At 43.5% G+C, this 25,135-nt stretch overlaps 1 protein-coding gene across 1 annotated transcript in view; it reads left to right on the top strand.

Moving 5' to 3' along the window:
• The first annotated feature begins 218 nt into the window (after positions 1-218).
• The window catches only part of ANKRD55 (ankyrin repeat domain 55), a 71,952-nt gene continuing 47,035 nt past the window's right edge, over positions 219-25,135 (top strand). Inside the window, exons 1-5 of the mRNA XM_064176674.1 lie at positions 219-500; positions 8,658-8,780; positions 10,615-10,745; positions 12,901-13,010; positions 20,971-21,031. Of these exons, the coding sequence (XP_064032744.1) occupies positions 461-500; positions 8,658-8,780; positions 10,615-10,745; positions 12,901-13,010; positions 20,971-21,031 (465 nt within the window). The 5' untranslated portion in view covers positions 219-460. The remainder of the gene's footprint in view (positions 501-8,657; positions 8,781-10,614; positions 10,746-12,900; positions 13,011-20,970; positions 21,032-25,135) is intronic.

Raw genomic sequence — 25,135 nt, 5'->3', positions numbered from 1 at the left:
ACATGCTGTTCGGCTGGCACAGCCAGGATGTCTGCACCGACCTGCACTGCCAGACTGCACATGCTCTGTCTGTCTGCCAGCCAAGTCCCACTCACACGCTGAGGCTTGTTTGTCTACGGGCAGCACTCTGCTGCTGAGGCTGAATGAGCTGCAGCATCTCTCAAAGCTGCTCATAGGCAATTTCACTCACCGAAGCCAAGATGTTTTTCAGAAGCTCAGTTAAGCTTCCAGGGATGTAATCTTAAGAGGGTCCATTAAAAACAGAATATACTGTTCCCATCAGGATAGTGATAATGTCCTTGCCTTGACAGCAACCTGCAGCCGCAAAGCACGTTTTAATTCTGTGACAGAAAGACCGACGACAGTTACCATTGCATTGTTTAATATATGAGAGTCTTCCCTGAAAAACACTGGAGAAGGCATTTGTCTAGTCTGACTGTAAATAATGAGATAAACCACAATGGATTTCAGTTCCTCATCAGTGTTTGATCAGCACAAAGGTAAGTCACCTGCTACTAATTTCAAATCCTCTGGTTTTCCCGTGCGCCCCACGCAAATCTACTGAAGATTACTGACAGAACAGGCAAAAAGGAATTCTGTAAAAGAGCAAGTCTCATAGAGACTCACTTTGGTTATCCATGAAGGAATTTCTTCCGTCAGTTTCAGACATGGGTATTTCAGCATCTTGCTACAGTGACTTGGAGAAATAATTTTTTTCTTCAGGAGAATAGCTACAGCATCTGATTGCTCTTGTGCTTAGTACTGAGAGACATATGTGTTTGTTTATTGATTATATTGCACAGTTTGTTTTTTTCTTACAGATATTTGTACATAATTTGTGATATTGGCAAACAGGGCAGCTTAAAATGAAGTAAAAGGGGGGGAAAAAAAAGATAAGAACAGCTTGTTTTCCTAAGTCTGCTAGTTTGTATACAATAAAAGAACTAGATGCTGATAAATGATGGACTTTGCATCAGCAGTTCTTAGGCACTTAGGAAATATATGTGCCAAAATGGTAAATTTAAGATACCTTTGAAACGTCCAACATTAAGATTTTATAAATGGTAAGGTTTCTGTAGAAATACAGATGCCTTTTGTCTGTTTTCTATTTTCAAGGTAAATGATTGCATTTCGTGGTTTGTTTGGGGGTTTCTGTTGTTTTGGTGTTGGTTTTATTTTGGGTGGGGGGGGTTGTTTGGGTTTTTGTTTTGGGGGTTGGGTTTTGTTTTGGTGGTTTGTTTTTGGTTTTTGGTTTTTGGTTTGTTTTTTTTTGCTAATACAAGATTTTATGCCTTATGGCTTAATTCTCTGTAAGCAATGTGGTGGCATTCCTTTTATGTTATCAAAGCAGGAAGCTGTCGCTTTTTTGATTGCCCACGTTGCAACAAATTTCTCTTTAACTTAAGCCAGCTTGCCAAATAATCTGTGCACAGTGACCACATTTTCCAGTGCACACCTGAAAAGTGCTCAGACTGACGTGGTCATGCTGTGCCTGCAACAAGGGTACTGACTGTAGAGAAAAAAAAGATGAAGGGCAGGAGGAAGACATATGCTGTGGTGCTTTTTTGGGAGGTCAGTTCTCACAGGTTGTACTTTTGTGCTTTATTATGTTTCTCATATGAAGCAAAGTAAACCACATTCTGTATAAAGCAGTGGACTTAAGGTTGTGTTTCAGCCACAGTAGTACTCAGAATCTAAAGTCTTGAAAGTACTAGTCCCCAGCCAGGACTTCAACTTAAGTAGATGGCAAAGAGTGAGTGAGAAGCCATCAAACAAGACTGAGTGGCAAGAGACAAAAAAGAAGAAGGGAAGTGCAACAGGAGAAGGGGATTTGTAGAGACAGGTGCTCCCAGGTCACGAGAGGATGACATTAGCAGCATTTCACTGTAGGGCTGATTGAGCTTCTGCAGCTCCAAACAACCATTCTCAAGCTATCCTTCTGCAGGCACTATGAGTATGCTCTGTTCCATGTATTGGTCCAATACTGCTCAGACTAAGGAAGGAGAAAGAAAATCCTGTATAGTCAGTGCCAAGGAGCCAATGGAAATGGTTCCAGGAATAAGGCAGGAATATGAGCACATCTGAGGAAGGAGAAGTCAAGTCTTCAGATGCATAAGGACACAGAGAGCAATGCAGGAAACCACTCACCCAAACCACCATATCTAGATAGAAGTGAGGGAGCTGCAATTCAGTGTCTGCCTATAAGTGGACAACTAATCTGCAGCCCCTCCTCCTGCCACGCCACTCTCCACCCTGACCCATCTTTATTCCTGTCTGGCATCATCTCCAGCCTCTTATCACACTCCACTCTCAGCATCTCCCCAGGAAGAAAGTAATCTCCAGATCAATTCATCAACTCCCCTCCACCGTCACCGCAGTGATGCTGGCTCATTAAGTCATTTGTGACTTACTGTTTGCTTTCCCTGTCGGATGTGTGGGAGGTGGATGGAGAGCAGAAGCAGACAGCACATAGTAAAGGGACGTGGGACCCATTGGTTATCACACAAAGAAAGATCTATGCAAAAATTACAGTGGATGGTGGATTTTATCCAAGTAGCATGTTAATGCCTTGGTACATTGCTGGTTTCACAGAATCATAGAATGGCCTAGGTTGGAAGAGACCTTATAGATCATCTAATCTAACTTCTCTGCCATGGGCAGGGACACCTCTCAAGTAGATCAGGTTACTCAAGGCCCCATCAAACCTGGCCTTGAAAATCTCCAGGGAGGGAACAACCACAACCTCTCCTGACAATCCACTCCAGAGTCTTGCCACACCTGTAGTGAATTTCTGCCTAAGATGCAACTAAACCTACTCCACTTCAATTGAAATCCATTCCCCTTGTTTTGTTGGACATTCTTGTTAAAAAGTCCCTCTCCAGCCATTCTGTAGGTTCCCTTCAGATATTGGAAGGCACTTATAAGGTTCCCCTAGAGTCTTCTCTTCTCCAGGCTGGATAATCCCAGTTCCCTTAGCCTATCCTCATAGAAGAGGTGTTCCAGCCCCTAGATCATCTTCATGGCTCTCTGGAATTGCTCCACAGATCTGTCCATCTTACAGTGGAGATGTCAGAACTGGACACAGTATTTGATGTGGGGTCTCACCAGTGCAGAGTAAAGTGGGAGAATCACCTCTCTTGATCTACTGGCCACGCTCTTCCTGATGCATCCCAGGATACAGTTTGCCCTCTAGGCTTGCATGAGTGCACTTCTGGATCATGCTGAGCTTCTTATCTATCAATACCCCTAAGTCTTCCTCTTCCGGGCTACTCTCAACCCACTCTTCAATCAGTTTATGTTTGTGCCTGAGAATGGCCCAATTCAGGGGTAGGATCTTACACTCTGACTTCTTGAACCTCATGCAGTTTGCTCTGGTCCATTTCTCAAGCCTGTCAAGGTCCCTTTGGATGGAATCCCTGCCCTCAAGTGAGTCCACCACACCACACAGCTTGGCATCGTCAGCAAACCACTGAGGTACACTCAATGCCATTGTCCATGTTACTGACAAAGATGTTGAACAGCACTGAACTCAGAAGGGGCCCCTAAGGAGCTTCACTTCTTACTGGTCTTCACATGGACATTGAGCCATTAATGACAGATCTTTGAGTGAAACCTCCTATGCAGTTCCTTATCCACTGAGTGCTCCACCCATCACATCCATATCTCTCCATCTTAGAGACAAATATGCCATAGAATCATAGAATCAACCAGGTTGGAAGAGACCTCCAAGATCATCCAGTCCAACCTAGCACCCAGCCCTAGCCAGTCAACCAGACCATGGCACTAAGTGCCTCATCCAGGCTTTTCTTGAACACCTCCAGGGACGGTGCCTCCACCACCTCCCTGGGCAGCCCATTCCAATGCCAATCACTCTCTCTGGCAACAACTTCCTCCTAACATCCAGCCTATACTTCCCCCAGCACAACTTGAGACTGTGTCCCCTTGTTCTGCTGCTGGCTGCCCGGGAGAAGAGACTAACTCCCACCTGGCTACAATCTCTCTTCAGGTAGTCCCATGTGGGACAGTGTCAAATGACTTGCACAAGCCCAGGTAAATTTAAGCATGCATGATTTTTTTTAGCATGGACGTTGTGTATGTCTTTCATGGAAGCAATTTATAACAATGGAAGAACACAGACTATGCTTCAAACACAGCAGGCCAATATCTATTTGTCCACTCACAGGTCAAACATCCAGCATGCCAACCTTGAAACTCATGCTGTCTCTTTGTAACAACTCTCATGTTACTGCTTATTAATATCTTCTAATACTTGCAAATAGTGACAGCAATAGCAATATGAGACTTAAAGAAGCCATCATAAACCCTTCCCCTCCTAATACATCTTGATGCCATTTAAGTGTGTGCTAAATTTACCTTTGAATATTACCATTTATATGTTGAGGATAGATGATGGCCTGGACTGCTACACTCACAGCCAGGTACACAAAGTGGTAATAATATTATTTTACAAGTAATCAGTAAGTCCATAATGCTAGAGAGTGAGTTGCCATTCCCCAAAACGACACTCATCCACCTGCCTTGACCCTTGACACTGACTTGCTGAAATAGAATACACTCCCTAGTGTTGTGTCCTGCCGGTTAGCTGTGTGGAATCATATAAGGCATTTGGTTGCTGGTGGAGACAAGAGGGTTTATAGGAAAGAAGGAATTAAATCACACATAAAAATATTTCTTCCTCACAATGAACATAAATTATCCTGTTATTCAGCCTTTAGTTTTTAAACTTAATAATTCAGCAAGGTCTAAATCAGTGGTTAGTCAAGATCATGTATACCAAGCTGCATCAAAAATTCTTGGACTTAAAAAATCTAATGCAGGAGAGGGCAGGCACTTACATGTGTCTAACATCCACTTGGTAAAACAACACACCAGCTGGCATCACAAACCATGCAAAGCATGTGTTATTTGTAGGACAGCCAGTGAAGAATTAGTGTCACAAGCACTGCAATTTCACTGCTCTAAATCCTGCTATCATTCTGCATGATTCCCTGTATACCATCTTTTCCAAGCAGAAGGATATTATTCTGAAGAAATTACATGCTGCTAAAACACTGTGTGTCTTTTCAAGACTGCTTTCTAAATTTGCTTCCTTTTGACAATTTTAGCTGCAAAATAAGATGTATCAACTCTGCGTGTCATTTGGTCTCTGCTCACCAGGATTCTTCTTTCTACGCTACAGTTTTGATGCCAGCCTGCATTTTCTCTCTACTCTTGCCCCATATGCAGGTCCTTGGTTAGACCATCTGCCTTCTTGAAGCTGACTGGCAGCTTCCTTCCACCAGCAGCACTGCAATTTTCCAAAATAAAGTGTGACACGTGTCTGAAAGGGCACCACTACTCACTGGCATTTGCAGAACTGTGAGATAATAGATTAATTAATTTTGACACATCTGAAGGTGATGGGTCTGGCTGTTTGCAGTTCCTTTAGCCCATGCAGTTCTAGTGCCCTAGCTGAGCTCCCCAGCATGGTAAGCTCATAAAGATGGCACAATCAACTAGTACCTCACTATGGCCTTCTGCAAAATCCTCACTATCTGAACCATGCCTCTTCTGCCCAGGAAAGAATCTGCAAAATAAATAGCCTTCAAGCTTTGTGTCCAAGCCCCCCTCGATTCTTTGACAATGTAAGATGGAGGAAGATGAACTGGGCGATGTCCTCTCACATGGGGCCAAGTACATCCAGCAAAAATGACATTCAAGCCCTCCTGGTATTTTCTGATCTCTGTCATGTGAAGTGTCAGAAAACCATGCATCTGCTTTCCACCTCACCCCCACCCAAAGCTATGCAGATCATATTAAAGATACACTACTTGAAATTATGCCACTCTACAGAAATGAAATCAGTGTCAGTATACTTTACGTCAGACATAAGCTAAGGACAGATGCTCATAAGTTCCTTCTGGAATAGTGTCCCTTACCAGGAGGGTGACAGCTTAGTTCACCTGCCTCTCCCTCCTGGGACAGACAGGACTCATAGCTGAGGAAGAGTGAATATTGGATGTAGTTTTCATGCTACCATTTGTTGACAGGATTAGAGCCCATGTTCTGTAAGAGTAAGTGTGGTGAAAACTTCTTTGTTCATTTCTTCATCCACCCGTGGACTTCCCAAATAATAGAAATCAAATGTGTGATTGAAAAGACCAAGAAAAAAGAAGGAACATAAATTATCTTCATCTGAGTAGTGATGGTTAGGGAATCCACACACTGGGGAAGATAGATTTAATATAGAATCATAGTGCTGTAGAATCATAGAAACATAGAATCATAGAAAGACAGGGATTGGAAGGGACCTTTGGAGATCATCTACTCCAACCCCCCCATTAATGCACTTGTACCTAGATCAAGTTGCATAGGAAAGTATCCAAGTGGCTTTTTTAGGTTTCCAGAGAAGGAGACCACAATTTCTGTGGGTAATCTGTTCCACTGCTCTGTCATCCTCTAAGTAGAAGTTTTTCCTTAAGTTCAATTTAAACCTTCTCTCTTCTAGTTTGTATGCATTGTCTCTTGTCCTATCACCAGCCACCACTGAAAAGAGCCCAATCCCATCCTCATGACCTCTACGCTTCAGATATCTATGTGAATTTATAAGATCCCTTCTCTTTTTCACACTAAAAAGACTCATGTCTTTAAGCCTCTCCTTTCAGCTTCCGCCTCCTAATCATTCTTGTGGTCCTCCATTGAACTCCCTCCAGTAGTTCCCTGTCCTTCTTGAGCTGAGGAACCCAGAGCTGTACACAATACTCTAGGTACAGCCTCACCAGGGCAGAGTACAGGGGGGAGAAGAACCTCTCTCAATCTATGACTGCATTCTCCTCAATGTGCCCAGAATACTGTTGGCCTTCTTGGTCTCAAGGGCATGTTACTGCCTCATGGTGAACTTGCTGTCCACCAGCACTTCCAGGGCCTTCCACAAAGCTGCTTCCCAGCAGGTCAACCCCTAACCCATACTGCTGGATGGGGTTATTTCTCCCTAGGTGCAGGATTCTACACTTGCACTTGTTGAACCTTATGAGATTCACCTCTGCTCAACTCTCCAGCCTGTCCAAGTCTTGCTTAATTGCAGCACAGCCTTCTGGTGTGTCGGCCACTCCTCCTAATCTGTATCAGCACACTTGCTGAAAGTACACTGTTCCTGCACCCAGGTCATTGATGAGTATGTTCATCACCCTCTATTTTTCCCCAAGCCTACAACCAGAGCTTCAGCTTTGACAGACTAACCTAAGTGCTGATTGCGTTTCCATGGCAGCCAAGTTTTGAAGTCGGGAGTGATGATTGCATCCCTTGGAGAGAAGGTTACATGTGAGGAAATACACTGGGCTACAGCCCCACAGCTTGGGTTCAGCTGTGACAATGTCTGATCACAAGGTGAACAGTGTGGCTAATACATTAAAAGTATCTTTAGAGGTCTTTTTAGCTCTCAAACATATATCTAATAGTACTTAAAATATATTTTTTTATCAATATGTTAATAAAAAATATTCTTTGATTACGAGGAAGATATTTTACTAACTTCTCAAATTCTCTTTAAACCATCTCCCTTTTTTTCTGTGCAGCTTAAATAGTTTTGCTATCTCCAGAAGAGAGCACAGTAAGGATGAGTCAGTTAAGGCATCTTTCCTTTGATCAGCTCTCCAGCATGTTTCAGGGGTCAGTTTTATTTTCTACTGCTAACAAGGTAGCACAGTGGTTGGGCAAATATTACAGCTTCTAGCTGTGACTCTCAGCCACAGTGAACAGCACAGCTCACTGCAGCTGTACTTCATTTAAGTTAATAGAGACCAGAAACTTTTTCAAATTAAAGCTGAGACTCTGGCTGACAATAATACATATCTAAAGCATTCTACTATTACATCAAATTTGACTCTGCATCCAAAAAAAATCAACTCTTTTGATTTCTGGAGTTAATGGGTTAATAATTCACTTGAAGCCAAGGGAGGTGTAGGTGTGTGGTCGGTGGGCTGACCAGTCTGGAAGGAAGTTACAAGCAAAGAGGCAATGAGAGAATCATCACATTTATTTGTCTAGAAACAAAAATCTGATGAGTGTTCAGATACAGGTCCTGCAAGGCATCTGCTTTAAATAATACTCTTGCTGTAACTGTCAAACAAAATAAACCTCTTCCAGGTTCCAAGCAACAGACCACTTTTCCTGCTCGCAGGAATAAACAAAATTAACACAAACCATTGCTGCCAGAAGTTCGCTTTCCTGAGAAGAGAACATCACTGATCATCACAGGGAAAGGAAGTGAAGGGCCACAGCCTTCTCAGCTGAAAACAATGGTGTCCTCATTTCATCTTATCTCATGAAAGTGTAGCCAGCAATATAATGAGCTAGTTCAGTTACTTTTTCACTGTTTCTCAAGTCATGTTACATTAATGATTTCTTATTATAGGTGAAAGCTTTCCAGAAGATTTCTTGTGCCCCTCTCATTGTTTATGTCTGATGGTTTTGGGAGAAGTTAAAATGAAACACAAGTTTCAGATGACTGACAATAACTGCGGTGCGTTTGAAATGCACTTTGTTCCACTTTGAGTTATACAGTCATAAAAACTCTGTGAAATAAGTGTCATTATTTTCACTGTTAGTTTCTTTGTATTTGCTCTCCATTTACTCACAAACATATTCCTCCCCTGAAGGTGATGCAGCAGAGGAGATTGACTTGACTATAGTCTACCAAGCAGCAGCTAATGGCGATGTGAACACACTAACTGCAGTGATTCGAGAAGATCCTTCCATCCTGGAGTGCTGCGACGGCGAGGGTAAATGAAGGCTGAGCTTGTTCTCAGGGTATCAGCCACTACAACTTGCAGTTAAATTTTCCAATTTTTGTGCTCATTTTTCTGCTCAGTAAATTATATTTAGTAGCAGAATACGGGAAATTCAAGTTGTTCTTTGGAACACACACTGGAAATACTCGGGTTTTATCCTTCTTTCCCCTTGTAACTGTAGGATTTTTTTATATGGATACAAGTAACTTTTTTTTGCTATAAGTAGGCAGTACTTTATCATCAATCTAATTTATCTTCTTTAGGGAGATGCTGAGAAATTGTCGACATTTCAGAGAAGGAGAAATAATTTCTTTTTATTAAAGCCAAATGCTATATATTCTTCCCATTTTTAGAGTAGAGAGTTCCAGTCTTTTGCACTTAAGAACTAAATATGAGTGATTTTGCCATGTAATTGTTTGCCAGAGGCCTGGCTGTACAATGTGCAATGATCTAAATATATCTGCTGTGTCTGTGAGACAGTGCTCCTTTTCATTTTGTGTTCAGGTTACTATTTAATGTTATTATAAAGTACTCTCCATTGGCTGGGGTTTATATGCATGTATTTCCCAATTGAATTAGAGCCACAGATCTCTGGAAGCTTCTTAAGAAACACTTTTTTTATTCAAAAGTGGTGGGTTTTTTTATTGCAGCTCCTTTCAAAGGGGCCATATGAACACTATCTATTTCAATCTTTACCACCATTTACCAACTTACCGACTTTTCCTACACTTTCAGCTAGACATCCTAACCATTACCTTCAAAACATCTATTGGTCAGTAGGGAAAATTATTACTTAGGCCAAAATGGTCAGTCCAGACCTTTCGTAACAGGGCAACTTGTTATGAAAGACAGAGGGTTGAGATAGTCTTATCACCAAATAGAAGTATTTCAGATCCAGAACAAACTTTTTTCCTGGGTTATACAGGCAAATGTAATTAAAGACCAGTCTCAGAAGACAAAACACGTGGCTTACATCCTGTAAGTACAGCAGAGATTGAGTAATCTCAGGTGAAGTAGAATGCTTTTGCTCAGCAAGCTCATTGAATCCCGCAAGAATTATTATTCTTCAATTGTGTCTGAAGTTTCCACTAGTCTCACAGTTTCTACTATTAATGCTTTTTCCCACCTTAGTAATTTTAAATTGCTTTGTCAGATTCTCTGGAAAAATCTCTTGCTGTTATTCAGCAGTTAAGAGAATGGAGGGAAGAGGAAGCAATGAAGATGTATCATATCAGCTTATTTATTAAATTTGAATACTAAGTTTGAATGTGGAAAACGCACAGAAGTTGTTTGCAGAATATTTAAGAGAAAAGTTCTCATGAGAACAGGAAAGAAAATATTCCAGGGCAAATTCAGTCTTTAAAACAAGTTGTTGTCTACATCAACTCATCACCTATACCTTTGCACGGGGCAGGGCTTGATTTCACGAATCTTTTGAAAATAGAGACAGAATGAAGCTGGGGTTTGAGAAAATTATTCTAGTGCCATCTGGCTACTAGTCCTCCTGAAGAGTGTTAGCCTCCAAAATGGTGTATGAAAACAGTTCACATTGAGAGCTTGTCAAGAGAAAAACACTTTTCCCTCCAGAAGGAGAGTTAATGAGGCAAGGCTTTTGCTAATGAAGTCATGCACTTTTTAAAGTCAGCGGTCAGTAACTGGCATAGCAGTTGCTTCCTGACTACAAAAAGCCAAGTGCAGTTGTTGGACAGTTATCAGAGAAAGGATTTGTAAATTTGCCGGTACTAGCACGAACACATAAGAAAATACCTCTATTTTATGGCTTTGGCACAACAAAAATTCTAGAACATTCAACTTTCTTCCCCAGGTAGCACACCTTTGATGCATGCTGTATCAGGACGCCAGGTTGATACAGTGAAGCTTCTGCTGAAGATGGGAGCCAATATTAACACTCAAGACACTTGTGGGCGAACCAGCTTATCTCTGGCAACTTATCTGGTACAAAGACTTGGGAAAGACTTAGGGGAGGATGGAAAGATAGATGGAGTGAATGGAGTAAAAGAGCAGACCATGTAAGATTAATGTTTATGCTATGGAAAGAAGAAAGGGCTGGAAGGGAGAAAGCACAAAACATTTGGTTCCAGACAACAGAGAAATTGTAAATTTTACTATAATACAAAGCTGGAAGCAAGAATTGTTAGAAAAGGATTGGAACTCCTCTCAGAGTACCCATTCTCTTCTAGGTTGCAAATTCCGTGCATGATACGGGGATCTTACTAGATCCAAGGTCTCCTCTACGGTTTCAAGAAAGCCCCATCTTTTTGTGCAATGGAAAATTCATATTAATATGCAGATTAACTCCTCCCATCCCACTGTCAGCATCAAATTTGTATGCTGCAGAGAGAGAATTCCTGTCTCAAATTCTCAACAGTTTTTTTTCCCTTGTACACCATGGAAGACATGACTTTAGGTTTTTTTTTTCACTATAGTGCTAAACCTCAAGTAGTCAAGTTAAAAACTCAAGTCCAAAGTACTGCAAGTGCCAGTGCAGATACTCAGAGCATAAGAAACCCAATCCCCCAATCAACCCATATGTAAGTGACAGCAGGGGCAGATATTCTATTGAGAAATATGAGAATGGAGATGTAGAGCTCTCCATCTGAAGCAAACAAGGAGAGTACTATTTTCCTTAGTCTTCTGCTCCTCGCTGGAGGGAATTCAGGACTCACAGGAAGGATGAGAACCAAATTAGCTGTGCAGAGGGCTTGACCGAGGGCTTCTGTTATTATTAGCTGAACATAAAGGAGGAAGAAATGTTCAGCCATGCTGCATAGTACAAGTTGTGATTGGATGACTGCCAGTTCATTGAAACAGATTAAAATGGCAGCTTAATTAAATCATATCCCTTGCATCTAGATTTTTTTCCTGTGAATTCAGGAGAAAAACAGTGCCTCTGCTCAGCTATGCAATATTTGGTCAGAAAATAAGTGTAGAAAACATCAAACCAGGAAGCATCATGCATTGCAAGGAGTGTGCTCCACTTACTTGAGAATAGACACTTCCTCTGCCAGCTACTTTCAGAAAATCCCACAATTAGTGTCATGCTCCTTTTTTCCTTCCTCCTTTCCCAAAGGGGAAAAAATATGCTTTGCTAAAAAAGAAATTACTGGAAAAGATTTAAAGCACCAGGCCTCAAAGTTTCCATTTCTATTTCCTTGATGGATATAATCAGAAGTCTAGAGGGCATTTGGTTGTGATATGTGTCCAAACAACCGAATTCAGCAGAGCTCCACAGCCACATCATATGCAGAATTCAATTGTCTTGTGCTTTTATTGGGGAGCGCATCGGGGGTGTACTGACTGCATCATTCTGCACCTTTTCCCTTTACATGTCGGTAATGCTGATTGAGTGAAGCTCATACAGAAGGGAAGGGCTGGCAGAGATATGAACAAAAGGAGTTTAGACATGCGCTTGAGTTCCCTGGGACTTAAGTAAACACCGAAAGATTGATGCAGTCACAACCAGACTGTTTACTTGCTTTTTTTGCTGAAGGGATCAATAGGTGGGTTTAGTCTAAGAACTGATTCATCCCATCTGTTTCGGTGTTGTTTTCAGTCTAACACTGTCACTAATACAAATTCAGGCAACAATGTTTGTAAATCCACAGTGTAAGACTTTTTACTATTGATCTGCCATTCCTGCTAAAACCTCAAAAAAGGAAAGGAGATTACTTGCTCCTGTTTCTGTTTGACATAGCATAATTAAATCCACATGCAGGAGTATGTGTGGAATCTACTAGTGATAAAGGAATTAGTATGTTTTAAATCACTGTTTACTCAATTGGTACTTACCAGAACTGCAGAAAAAACAGGGTAAAGAAAACACGTCATGATAGAAATGAAGCTAGTTTGAGTCTTGAAAGACTTGGAAAAGAAGAGGAACTGTTCTCAGTGCTGAGAAACCTAACTAGATGATCCTTGCGGTCTCTTCCAACCCTGACTGATTCTGTGAAGCCTCTATTGGGAAACAAAAGGCCAGTTTTGCTGCCTGTAGAAACAGATATAGTCACAGATGGATGCCAGAATAACCAAGTGAAGATCTGACCTGATACTTTCCACTTCCTTCTTTGACATGCCTTGATTTCTTTTTTAGGGCTGGCTGGAAGGCTGTGTCAGCTTGCTCAGAAACGGTGCTAAGCAAAACATACCTGACAAAAATGGGAGGCTGCCACTACACGCTGCCACCGCAGAGCCTGACGTGAGGTATGTCCTAGGATCCAACATTTGCTGGACTAATCTCAACCAGCAGTCATCAACACAAGCTACACAGCCCAAAGCAGAGCCCAAGTCAGGAAGGTTAGCTGTGACTCTTACACGTCTGACTTACTCCTTTGTTTAGTGGTTATCATGAAGGCAGTAGAGTGGAGAGGAAAGCACTGTAGAACACTTGTGTAGTACATGGCCAAGTAAGCTGAGAGCCTGTTTCAGGATCATCACAGCAGTAGACTAAAAATGATAATAAACACAATAGTGGTTGCCACCCCGGGATTCCCCTAACCAATTACCTTTCTGCCACTTCCCCACAAGAATTATTACACGAAGTTCTTTCTCTGCATTCCAGGTAGCAGACCATATATTAGAAAAAAATTAAACATGACTATCTCTCTGAAAACAAGCAAATATTTCATGGACAGGCTGAGGAGGAACTAGGAAACTACAGGCCTGTCAGCTGGACCTCAGTGCCAGGCAAGGTGATGGAACAGGTCATTTTGAGTGCCATCAAAAAGCACCAACAGGATGGCCAAGGGATCAGGCCCAGCCAGCATGGGTTTAGGAAGGGCAGGTCCTGCCTGACCAACCTGATCTCCTTTTATGATCAGGTTACCTGCCTGGTGAATGTGGAGCAGGCTGTGGATGTAGTCTACCTGCAACTCAGCAAAGCCTTTGACACTGCCATAACACGCTCCTGGCCAAGCTGGCAGTTCATGGCTTGGACAGATTCACTCTGTGCTGGGTCAAGAACTGGCTGGAAGGCCAGGCCCAGAGAGTGGTGGTGAATGGTGCCACATCCAGTTGGCAGCTGTCACTAGTGGTGTTCCCCAGGGATCAGTGCTGGACCCAGTCCTGTTCAACATCTTTATTGATGATCTGGATGAGGGGATTGAGTCCAGCATCAGTAAGTTTGCAGATGACACCAAGCTAGGAGCAGCTGTGGATCTGTTGGAAAGCAGGAGAGCCCTGCAGAGGGACCTGGACAGGCTGGATGAGTGGGCAGAGGCCAATGGGATGAGATTTAACAAGGCCAAGGGCAGGGTTCTGCACTTTGGCCACAACAACCCCAAGCAGCACTCCAGGCTGGGGCAGAGTGAGTGGAGAGCAGCCAGGCAGAAAGGGACCTGAGGGTACTGGTGGATAGTAGGCTGAAGATGAGCCAGCAGTGTGCCAGGACACACTGGCAGGGGAGGTTATTCTTCTCCTGTACTCAACACTGGTCAGGCCACATCTGGGTCCAGTTCTGGGCTCCTCAATTCAAGAGAGATGTTGAGGTACTGGAAAGTGTCCAGAGAAGGGCAACAAAGCTGCTGAGAGGTCTGGAACAGAAACCCTATGAGGAGAGGCTGAGGGAGCTGGGGGTGTTTAGCCTGGAGAAGAGGAGGTTCAGGGATGACCTCTTTGCTGTCTACAACTACTTGAAGGAAGGCTATACCCAGGTGGGGGGTTGGTCTCTTCTCCCAGACAACGACCAACAGAACAAGGGGATTGAGTCTCAAGTTGTGCCGGGGGAGGTCTAGGCTGGATGTTAGGAGGAAGTTCTTGGCAGCGAGAGTGATTGGCATTGGAATGGGCTGCCCAGGGAGGTGATGGAGTTTCTTTCCCTGGAGGTGTTGTAGAAAAGCCTGAATGAGGCATTTAGTGCCATGGTCTAGTTGATTGGATAGGTCTGGGTGCTAGGTTGGACTGGATGATCTTGGAAGTCTCTTCCAACCTGGTTGATTCTATTCTATGATTCTATTTTCAACTGGTTTTATTAAACATAGAATAACAAGTACAGAGTGTCTTTACAAGACATCTTGAGAAAGATTTTCTTTGTCCTATTCCAGACTGTGCTAATAGGAAATTGTAACAAAGTTTGATTTGTGCATCTGACCAAATTCACTTTAAAAATTCTACTAAGCAAATTATGTCTGGAAGGATAGGAAGACATTAGAGACAGGTAATAAAACATTTGGTGCATGCAGTTCATAATCTTGCTGCTGCCATCACTGCAAATCAGCCCAGAACTCTCTGTGTTTCTGCTGATCTCTCTAGCCTTTTTTCGACAGTTTTCTTAATTTTTCATTTTATTGTTGTGTTTCATGCATCAGTTGGAGTGAATAGTTTGTGATTTCTACCAAGGTACAGGTCAGTATCATTAAACAGATCCTCTGCAGAAAGAAGACAGTGTTTGAACAACACTGCACATGTTGCTACTTGAAAGAGAACAGTAATCTACTCTACCAGTAGCACACAGGGTTCCCTGAATGTTTTTCACATTCTCCATGGGTATGGGCAGACCTTTGCTCTGCCTAAGATTTTACTAGTTGCTCAATTATTTTTCCTCTCTCTTCTCAATGGGTTTCCTGCATGCCCAGAAAACAAGCCCAGAAAGCACAGGGAGAGGCTTTTCCATCGCAGTCATTACCAGCCTCCTGCAGCCCGTGTTGTTGCAAAAGGGCATATGCACTGAGCAGCTATTAAATGGTTTTACAATGAAGTGTGAAAGCTGGTAGCCCACTGCTAGAACTCCATGTGCTCGAGGTAGTACAGGGATCACATGGAAAGACAGAGATCAGCAGATTTATGTCTTGACTTGATAATTTGCGTATGTCCTTCAGTGCATTCCACAGAGCCTAAGAGAAAAGGTGAAAAGAGAATCCATAGGCTTCATGATCTGCCTTTCAGAGTAGAAATCAAGAGAAATCTCATCTGCATAGCCAAATATCTACATATTTGACTGGCAGCACTTATGTTGCCATAATGGTCTGAGGATGTAAGCGAGCCAAAATTTGTTGTTGACAGAGGCTTTATACTCAAATAATGAGAGTTTCTTAACATACCCTTCTTTCATGGATTAGATGTGGGATTAAACTGCAGAACCATGTATCAAACTATAGAATAATATGACAAATGTGTTTTACAAGCATATTCCAGCTATCTCACTTTCTTTTTGTTCACTAGTCCATTTTTACCCAGAGCAGCTTTTGTAATTTCCGAGATTCTGAGTCATTGTGCCAAATGACTACAAAATGTCTCTTCCATTTTTCAAATTTGCACCAATCACAGTAATCCTAAAGAATCATGCTTATTTGAGGTACTGTAGTATGATCCCATTATGCCATTCACTGTGTGTGATTCACAAAAGGAGGTGTAAAGCCCCTTTCCTACAAGTATTTCTAGCCATACCCAAGTGGGTTTGAAGACCAAGAAAAGCACTGGGATCTCCTGAGTCCGCACTCTTTCAAGGTGCCACATCCAGTTGGCAGCTGTCACTAGTGGTGTTCCCCAGGGATCAGTGCTGGGCCCAGTCCTGTTCAATATCTTTATTGATGATCTGGGTGAGGGGATTGAGTCCAGCATCAGTAAGTTTGCAGATGACACCAAGCTAGGAGCAGCTGTGGATCTGTTGGAGGGCAGGAGAGCCCTGCAGAGGGACCTGGACAGGCTGGATGGGTGGGCAGAGGCCAATGGGATGAGATTTAACAAGGCCAAGTGCAGGGTTCTGCACTTTGGCCACAACAACCCCAAGCAGCACTCCAGGCTGGGGACAGAGTGGCTGGAGAGCAGCCAGGCAGAAAGGGACCTGGGGGTACTGATAGACAGTAGGCTGAAGATGAGCCAGCAGTGTGCCCAGGTGGCCAAGAGAGCCAATGGCATCCTGGCCTGCATCAGAAACAGTGTGGCCAGTAGGACAAGGGAGGTTATTCTGCCCCTGTACTCAGCACTGGTCAGGCCACACCTTGAGTCCTGTGTCCAGTTCTGGACTCCTCAATTCAAGAGAGATGTTGAGGTGCTGGAACATGTCCAGAGAAGCTGGTGAGGGGCCTGGAACACAAACCCTATGAGGAGAGGGTGAATGGTGCCACATCCAGCTGGTGGACGGTCACTAGCAGTGTCCCTCAGGGATCAGTGCTGGGCCCAATCCTCTTTAACATCTTCATAGATGATCTGGATGAGGGCATCGAGTCAGTCATCAGCAAGTTTGCAGATGACACCAAGCTGGGTCCAGAGTTGGCTGGGTTGGAGGGCAGAAGGGCTCTGCAGCAGGACCTTGACCACCTGGACAGATGGGCAGAGTCCAAGGGGATGGCATTCAACAGCTCCAAGTGCTGGTGCTGCACTTTGGCCACAGCAACCCCATGCAGAGATACAGGCTGGGGTCGGAGTGGCTGGAGAGCAGCCAAACAGAGAGGGATCTGGGGGTGCTGATTGATACCCACCTGAACATGAGCCAGCAGTGTGCCCAGGTGGCCAAGAAAGCCAGTGGCATCCTGGCCTGCATCAGGAACAGTGTGGCCAGCAGGAGCAGGGAGGTCACTCTGCCCCTGTACTCTGCACTGGTTAGACCACATCTTGAGTACTGTGTTCAGTTCTGGGCCCCCCAGTTTAGGAGGGACATTGAGATGCTTGAGCGTGTCCAGAGAAGGGCGACGAGGCTGGGGAGAGGCCTTGAGCACAGCCCTACGAGGAGAGGCTGAGGGAGCTGGGATTGTTTAGCCTGGAGAAGAGGAGGCTCAGGGGTGACCTTATTGCTGTCTACAGCTACCTGAGGGGTGGTTGTGGCCAGGGGGAGGTTGCTCTCTTCTCTCAGGTGGCCAGCACCAGAACAACAGGACACAGCCTCAGGCTGCACCAGGGGAGATTTAGGCTTGAGGTGAGGAGAAAGTTCTTCACTGAGAGAGTCATTGGACACTGGAATGGGCTGCCCGGGGAGGTGGTGGAGTCGCCGTCCCTGGAGCTGTTCAAGGCAGGATTGGACGTGGCACTTGGTGCCATGGTCTAGCCTTGAGCTCTGTGGTAAAGGGTTGGACTTGATGATCTATGAGGTCTCTTCCAACCCTGATGATACTGTGAAAGACTGAGGGAGCTGAGGGTGTTTATCTTGGAGAAGAGGAGGCTCAGGGGTGACCTCTTTGCTGTCTACAACTACCTGAAGGGAGGTTGTAGCCAGGTGGGGGTTGGTCTCTTCTCCCGCGCAGGCAGCAACAGAACAAGGGGACACAGTCTCAAGTTGTGTTGGGGGAAGTATAGGCTGGATGTTAGGAGGAAGTTCTTGACAGATGTCTAGGGTTCTAACTTAAATTCCCAGAGACTCTAATAAATCTGATAGAACCAATAAGAATTTGTAGAGTGCCCTCCCCCTTTCCCCCTCCTTTCCCAAAGAAAGGGATTAGATATAGGGAGAGAGAGAGATAAGCACACCCGAATAAATCAATCTCACTTGATTTGGAAGTTAAAAGGAAAAGTTTACCAATAACTTAGAAAGGTATCAGATGTAGGGATTTTTACAAAGGATAGGGAAGGGGAAAATAACAAAATACAAAATGTATAAATAAAACCCATTGTGTGATGGTGGCTTTGTATGCCTCATGTCTGCCACATGGTATGCAGGGAATGGAGTGAGGCAGAGGGAGAGATGTGGTGCAGGGCGAGAGAGAGAGGAACAGGAAGTCCCTCTCATTTTATAGGATAGGAAGCGGGGGGTAGTGGGCTAACCATCACCTGGTGGTGTGACCCACCCCTGGGGAGGGGTCAAGACCCCTAGGGTCAGGTTCAGGGTTACTCCCCCTGGAGTGTTAACCCTATACAACAGAGAGAGCAATTGGCATTGGAATGGGCTCCCCAGGGAGGTGTTCAAGAAAAGCCTGGATGAGGCACTTAGTGCCATGGTCTAGTTGACTGGCTAGGGCTGGGTGCTAGGTTGGACTGGATGATCTTGGAGGTCTCTTCCAACCTGGTTGATTCTGTGATTCTACGATATTCTAGATAGAATTTTTTAATTTTTTTTTTTTTAATTTCTAGCACATGGAGATAGTGTAACAAACAGATACTCTTCTCACACTGAATTGCTAAAATCATCACTAAGCAACCTCTAATGTCTTTCCTTTGGATAGCTATCTAGTTGTTTATTCGTAGCATAAAAGAATGACCTAGGCTAGAAGAGATGTTAGAGATCATCTAATCCAACCTCCCTGCTAGGGGCAGGGGCACCTTAGTTTATTAGTGAGATAAAAAAACCAACCAAACAAACAAAAGTAATTAAAAAAAAAAAACAAACACAAATTTCTCATGTAGCATTCTCAATATGATCTAACCTACAGCCCCAAGCACAGTTCAATCCAAATAAAATATAGTGGATATTGTTGAATATTGTCCTGATAGAAAACACCAAAAAGGTCTTCATTCAGTTTCCTATGTATGAGTGTCATGGGTTGAGCTGAATCTGCTGATGAATACTCAATATCATGCTGACATCATGCCATGCCAGGTTTAAAATGAAAGGCCTGTCTGGAGCAAATTATCATGGGGCTTGAAGTTCATATTGTAAAATGAGAGGCTTCCTGTTCCAGTTGCCACTTGCAGTTTCTGGGTTTGGGGCTTTTCAGCTGCATGATTGTGCATACTTATCTGTGCATTATCTTTACATTTGTCCGAGTTCTCTCTTTGACACTTCATCTATTAATTTTCTTGCAGAACAGCATGTCTTTTAAATGCCCTTATTTTTGAAGGTTTCTAACAAATCTGCACCTCCACAGATTTGCATTATGATCTCATCTTATCTACCATTCTACTAAGGATATATCTTTCCTTTTGCTAGAATCATGAGAACTGTACATCTATGTTAGGATCTAAGCTACTTAGCTTTATCACAGTATGTGACAGGATGACCCATTTCAGTTCCATGGTCTACCCATGCACATCATCCAAACACACCCTAAGGCCTCTTAAAATACTACTGCTTTGAGTGTGCATGTAAATAGGTAGTATGCATGCAGGCACAGATGCACAGAAACATGTACACAACACTGCATTAATGCAAGAGTTAAGGAGAGTGAAAAATCCATTTAGAAATTGATCATTTACATTGCTGTTTGTTCAAAATGCTATCAAATGAGAAGAAAACAAATTGCTAAGCTACCAAAAATTGCGCACACGCTCTGATTTTGCCAGGCAATCAGAAGAATTCTTCCTAATGAATCACAGAATCACAGAACTTTAGAGATTGGAAGGGACCCCCAGAGATCATCAAGTCCAACTGCCCTGCCAAAGCAGGATCACCTAGGGTAGTTCACACACGAATGCATCCGTTGAATATCTCCAAAGAAGTCTCCACAATCTCTCTGGGCAACCTATTCCAGTGCTACCTCATCCTCACTGTAAAGAAGCTTCTCCTCATATTGAGATGAAACCTTATATGCTCCAATTTGTAGCCATTGCTCCTTGTCTTACTGCTGCTGACCACCAAAAAGAGATGGGCCCCCTCCATGTGACACCCATCCCTCAGATATCTGTATACTCTGATGAGATCTCCTCAGTTCCAGGTCTCTCAGTCTCTTTTTGTAGGGGAGATGCTCAAGTCTCCCAGTCATCCTCATGGCTCTCTCCTGAACTCTCTCCAGCAGGTCCCTGCCTCCCTTGATCTGGGGAGCCCAAAACTGGACACAATGTTCCAGGTGCGGTCTCACCAGGGCAGAGTAGAGGGGAAAAACCTCCCTAGCCCTGCTGGGCACACTTCTCCTGGTGCACCCCAGGATGCCATTGGCTCTCTTGGCCACAAGGGCACATTGCTGGCCCATGCAGAACTTGCTGTTCACCAGCACTCCAAGGTCTTTCTCCACAGAGCTGCTTCCCAGCAGGGCAGCCCCAACCTGTACTGATGCCTGTTCCTCCCTAGATATAGGACACTGCACTTGTCCTTACTAAACTTCCTACGGTTACCCTTTGTCCAGCACTTCAGCCTGTCCAGATATGCTTGTAATTTCCAGCACTAAACTGTTCTTGCAGTAAACCACAAAGTCTTATTTGTTTTTCTAGCACAATAAAGCTCAAACCTAAGATCTTGAGCACTCCTCACCACTGATTTATTTTTTTCTCGCAATTGTATGTTTGTTTGTTTGTTTGTTTGTTTGTTTCACAAAGACCAATGATAATTTTTCAGGTTTTGATTGTATAATTTCTTCCACAGGCTTCTGAATGTGCTTCTGCAGCAGTCCAATCTTAGTGAAATTAATCATCAGGACAATGAGGTGAGTGAATTTGTGCTACAAGTCACAACTCCAGCCTGTGGGGGCATACAAGTCACAGAGTTCAGAAAGAGTCCACTGTGCCATCAATTTTATTATGAGACTACGCACTAGACAAAACTTCTATAACACTTTTGCTGAACTCTGCAAAGTATTATGTCTTTTTTCCTGCTATGAGTGATGCACCTAATAAAGAACCCCCATATTGTGCCAGATGAGGTACATTGAATCACTCTCTTAACTCTCTTGTTGAGACGCTAATTGCTTTTAATTCTTTTCAAGTGAAACATAGGTCTAAATCTTCACCTTTATCAATATTTCCATCATTAAAACACTATTCTCAGGAAAAAAAAAAAGTATTGAAAGCTGGTATTCATCTGAACAGACATGGAGCTAGAGAGATATATGCTGTTCTCTGATCTTTAAAGAACCGTGCTCTGCAGGAAAGACACACGGAGAGAGTGTGTCTACACAGAAAGTCTTAACTTCTCACATGTGATATTAACCAAATAGAGAAGCCAAGACACAAGTGGAACAGTGAATACTTTTTCATATGCTTATCTTTACCAATTGCTCATGGAGGCATCCTTTCTCCATGGTGCCAGAACCACCACAGGGTTGTTAATTTTACCACTTCCCATGAACCTTCTTTACCCACTAGGTGATTTGCAGACCCTACTTAAAAGAACCTAAACCCGATGTACATTTTGTCTTGGTGTAGAGTTACGTGACAGATTAATTGCATGAAACCATGGAAAACAGCTTCACTGTAATGCATCACTACATGCAATTTCAAACCTTTAGTCCAGCTCACTGTCATTTGGCAACGTCCAAGTGTCAGTACTAAGCCCTAAGTACTCATATTTCCTGAAAAATGTGGACTCTCACAGAAGATTGCAGATAATAGATCTGTTCATTTGTTATAAGTAAATCAATTCAGTTTTCCCATTTTACACTTGAGAAAAACACTCTGACAAACGCATGAGCACATCTGCAGGTGTCATAATTTTCACAACAGCAGCTTTCTGTGGGTTTACTTATGAATCCTGTGAGATGACAGTGTGAAAAAAAAAAAAAGCATTCCCTGAATAAGCCTTGAAACAAAACATGCCATACTGTATTTCCCACACCCTTTTTTGTTTTGCTTTTTTTCTGCTTCTATGCCCCCTGCTGCTCTGTGTTTTTTGTGGCTGGTGGTCAGTCTCATCTTCAATATTGTATTCTTCTGGATCTTCAGCTTTGACAGTTCTGATATTACTCTCATGCTTCCTCCCACGAACAGTAGTCTATCTACAGGTGCCACTTAAGGGTGGTATCATCATGCATAAATGACATGGGTGCAAGTTAGGCAGCCATTGGAATGTACAGATTACTAAAAAAGAAATAGAGGACAAAGCGGGAAGCAGTATTATCCTCTGTCTGAATCCTTGGTACACTTGCATCTTGAATGTCAGCTGCAAAAGAAATCTGAATACAAGAAAAGAAACAGAAAAGGACTACCATGATGTTAGCGGTTATAGAATCATAGAATCAACCAGGTTGGAAGAGACCTCCAAGATCATCCAGTTCAACCCATCTCCCAGCCCCATCCAGTCAACTAGACCATGGCACTAAATGCCTCATCCAGGCTTTTCTTGAAGACCTCAAGGGACAGTGACTCCACCACCTCCCTGGGCAGCCCATTCCAATGCCAATCACTCTCTCTGGCAACAACTTCCTCCTAACATCCAGCCTATACTTTCCCCGGCACAACTTGATACTGTGTCCCCTTGTTCTATTGCTGGTTGCCTGGGAGAAGAGACCAACCCCCACCTGCCTACAATGTCCCCTCAGGTAGTTGTAGACAGCAATGAGGTCAGCCCTGAGCCTCCTCTTCTCCAGGCTAAACACCCCCAGCTCCCTCAGCCTCTCCTCATAGGGTTTGTGTTCCAGGACCCTCACCAGCTTTGTTGCCCTTCTCTGGACATGTTCCAGCACCTCAACATCTCTCTTGAATTGAGGGGTCCAGAACTGGACACAGGACTCAAGGTGTGGCCTGACCAGTGCTGAGTACAGGGGAAGAATAATGTCCCTTGTCCTACTGGCCACACTGTTCCTGATGCAGGCCAGGATGCCATTGGCTCTCCTGCCCACCTGGGCACACTGCTGGCTCATCTTCAGCCTACTATCTATCAGTACCCCCAGGAAGCTTCTTTTAGCAAGCAAGCTAGCAGTTAGAACAAACTACAAGAGGACCTGCAGTTAGGCAACTTTATCAGAGGGATGATATAATGCAAGTCAAATTTACACAGTGAAGATGAAAAATAAAGTTGTTATTATTAACTGGGTTTGCACGTAAAATGATGGGAATGCTACAGAAATTATCAGGCAGCAGTTTTAAAGAAAATATTTTTTCAGAAAACTCATTGTTACCATGTGGATGTTTGGATGACATAGGAAGTCTTTAACCTGGTTAACAAGTGTTAGGTGACTGTATATCACAAGGCTTTGTTTCTTATATTTTTCTCTCTAAGCATCTGCTACTGACCTCGTTTTGCTGAGTCCCCGTGCTAGAAATCTGATCTCTACCCACAGTTCTATCACTCATGTTACTACATCTGGTTGCCACAGCTGAAACACTGTGTGAAGGTTTGGGTGTTACCCACCCCCACACACACTATTAAGAAAATCACCCAGACTAGACTCAGCCAATCTGGAAGTTGAAGAATGAAGCTATTTATTTACAGCTTAGCACAATATACAAGCAGATATTTACAATATATACAGTTATATACAGAAATGTACAAGTTAAAAATACAGAAACACAACAGCCCTCCTAGAAAGCAGAGTCTCCAGGAGGCGCTCTCAACCACCCTTCCATCTTTTTCCCACCCCTGTACCTTACCCTAGACTTTGCTTTATGTTCAAGGTGAGTTTGGAGGATGAGCCAGGGGAGTTAGGAAGCAGACAGATTACCAGATTAGAGAGAGAAGTGCATGTAGCCGGAGCCAGAGAGAACAACTGTGTTATCTCTGTTTATGTTCTTGTTTTTATATATCACCAAGCCTATGAGTGAAGCAGACATCACCATTGTTTCCTTTTCACATCCTATAATCTAATTCTTCTCACCAAAATATCTCAGCTAGGCTCAAATTAGCACACACTGTTATGGAGGGGTAATTAATTAATGCAAGATGATACTTTCAAAAATTAATATTGTTTATTAATTTTGATATTCAGAATTCTCAACACCCCCAACCACTGATTTCAATGATAATCGGTTCTTTGCACGGTCATGGAAACATACAGAAGAATAAAATATACCAGTAGGACAAGGGAGGTTATTCTTCCCCTGTACTCAGCACTGGTAAGGCCACACCTTGAGTACTGTGTCCAGTTCTGGGCCCCTCAATTCAGGAAAGATGTTGAGGTGCTGGAACATGTCCAGAGAGGGGCAACAAAGCTGGTGAGGGGCCTGGAGCACAAATCCTATGAGGAGAGGTTGAGGGAGCTGGGCCTGTTTAGCCTGGAGAAGAGGAGGCTCAGGGGAGATCTTATTACTGTCTACAACTACCTGAAGGGGCATTGTAGCCAGATGGAGGGTGGCCTCTTCTCCCAGGCAACCAGCAATAGAACAAGGGGACACAGTCTCAAGTTGTACCAGGGTAGGTATAGGCTGGATATTAGGAAGAAGTTCTTCACAGAGAGAGTGATTTCCCATTGGAATGGGCTGCCCAGGGAGGTGGTGGAGGCACCGTCCCTGGGGGTCTTCAAGAAAAGCCTGGATGAGGCACTTAGTGCCATGGTCTGGTTGACTGGATAGGGCTGGGTGATAGGTTGGACTCGATGATCTTGGAGGTCTCTTCCAACCTGGTTGATTCTATGATTCTATGATTCTACAAATAACTTGCAAAAAAAAATATAAACATTAATTAAACCAGAAGAGAAAGTTCTTGGGTGAACTCGCAGTCAATACACCACTTGCCCACTAGATGAACTCAAGGAGCTCCTTCCTGCTTATGGTGAATTACAAGAGGCTTTGAATATTTACTCACAAAATATTACTTCCCAACTTAAGCAGCTAGCTACAGCTTCAGACAGTACCCAAACGCTTTCGGGGGATTCTGT

The sequence above is a fragment of the Pogoniulus pusillus genome, chromosome Z (assembly GCF_015220805.1).
Source record: "Pogoniulus pusillus isolate bPogPus1 chromosome Z, bPogPus1.pri, whole genome shotgun sequence".
Taxonomy (NCBI): Eukaryota; Metazoa; Chordata; class Aves; order Piciformes; family Lybiidae; genus Pogoniulus; species Pogoniulus pusillus.
Note: the sequence above shows the minus strand (reverse complement) of the source record. Positions and strands in the feature narration are given on the sequence as shown.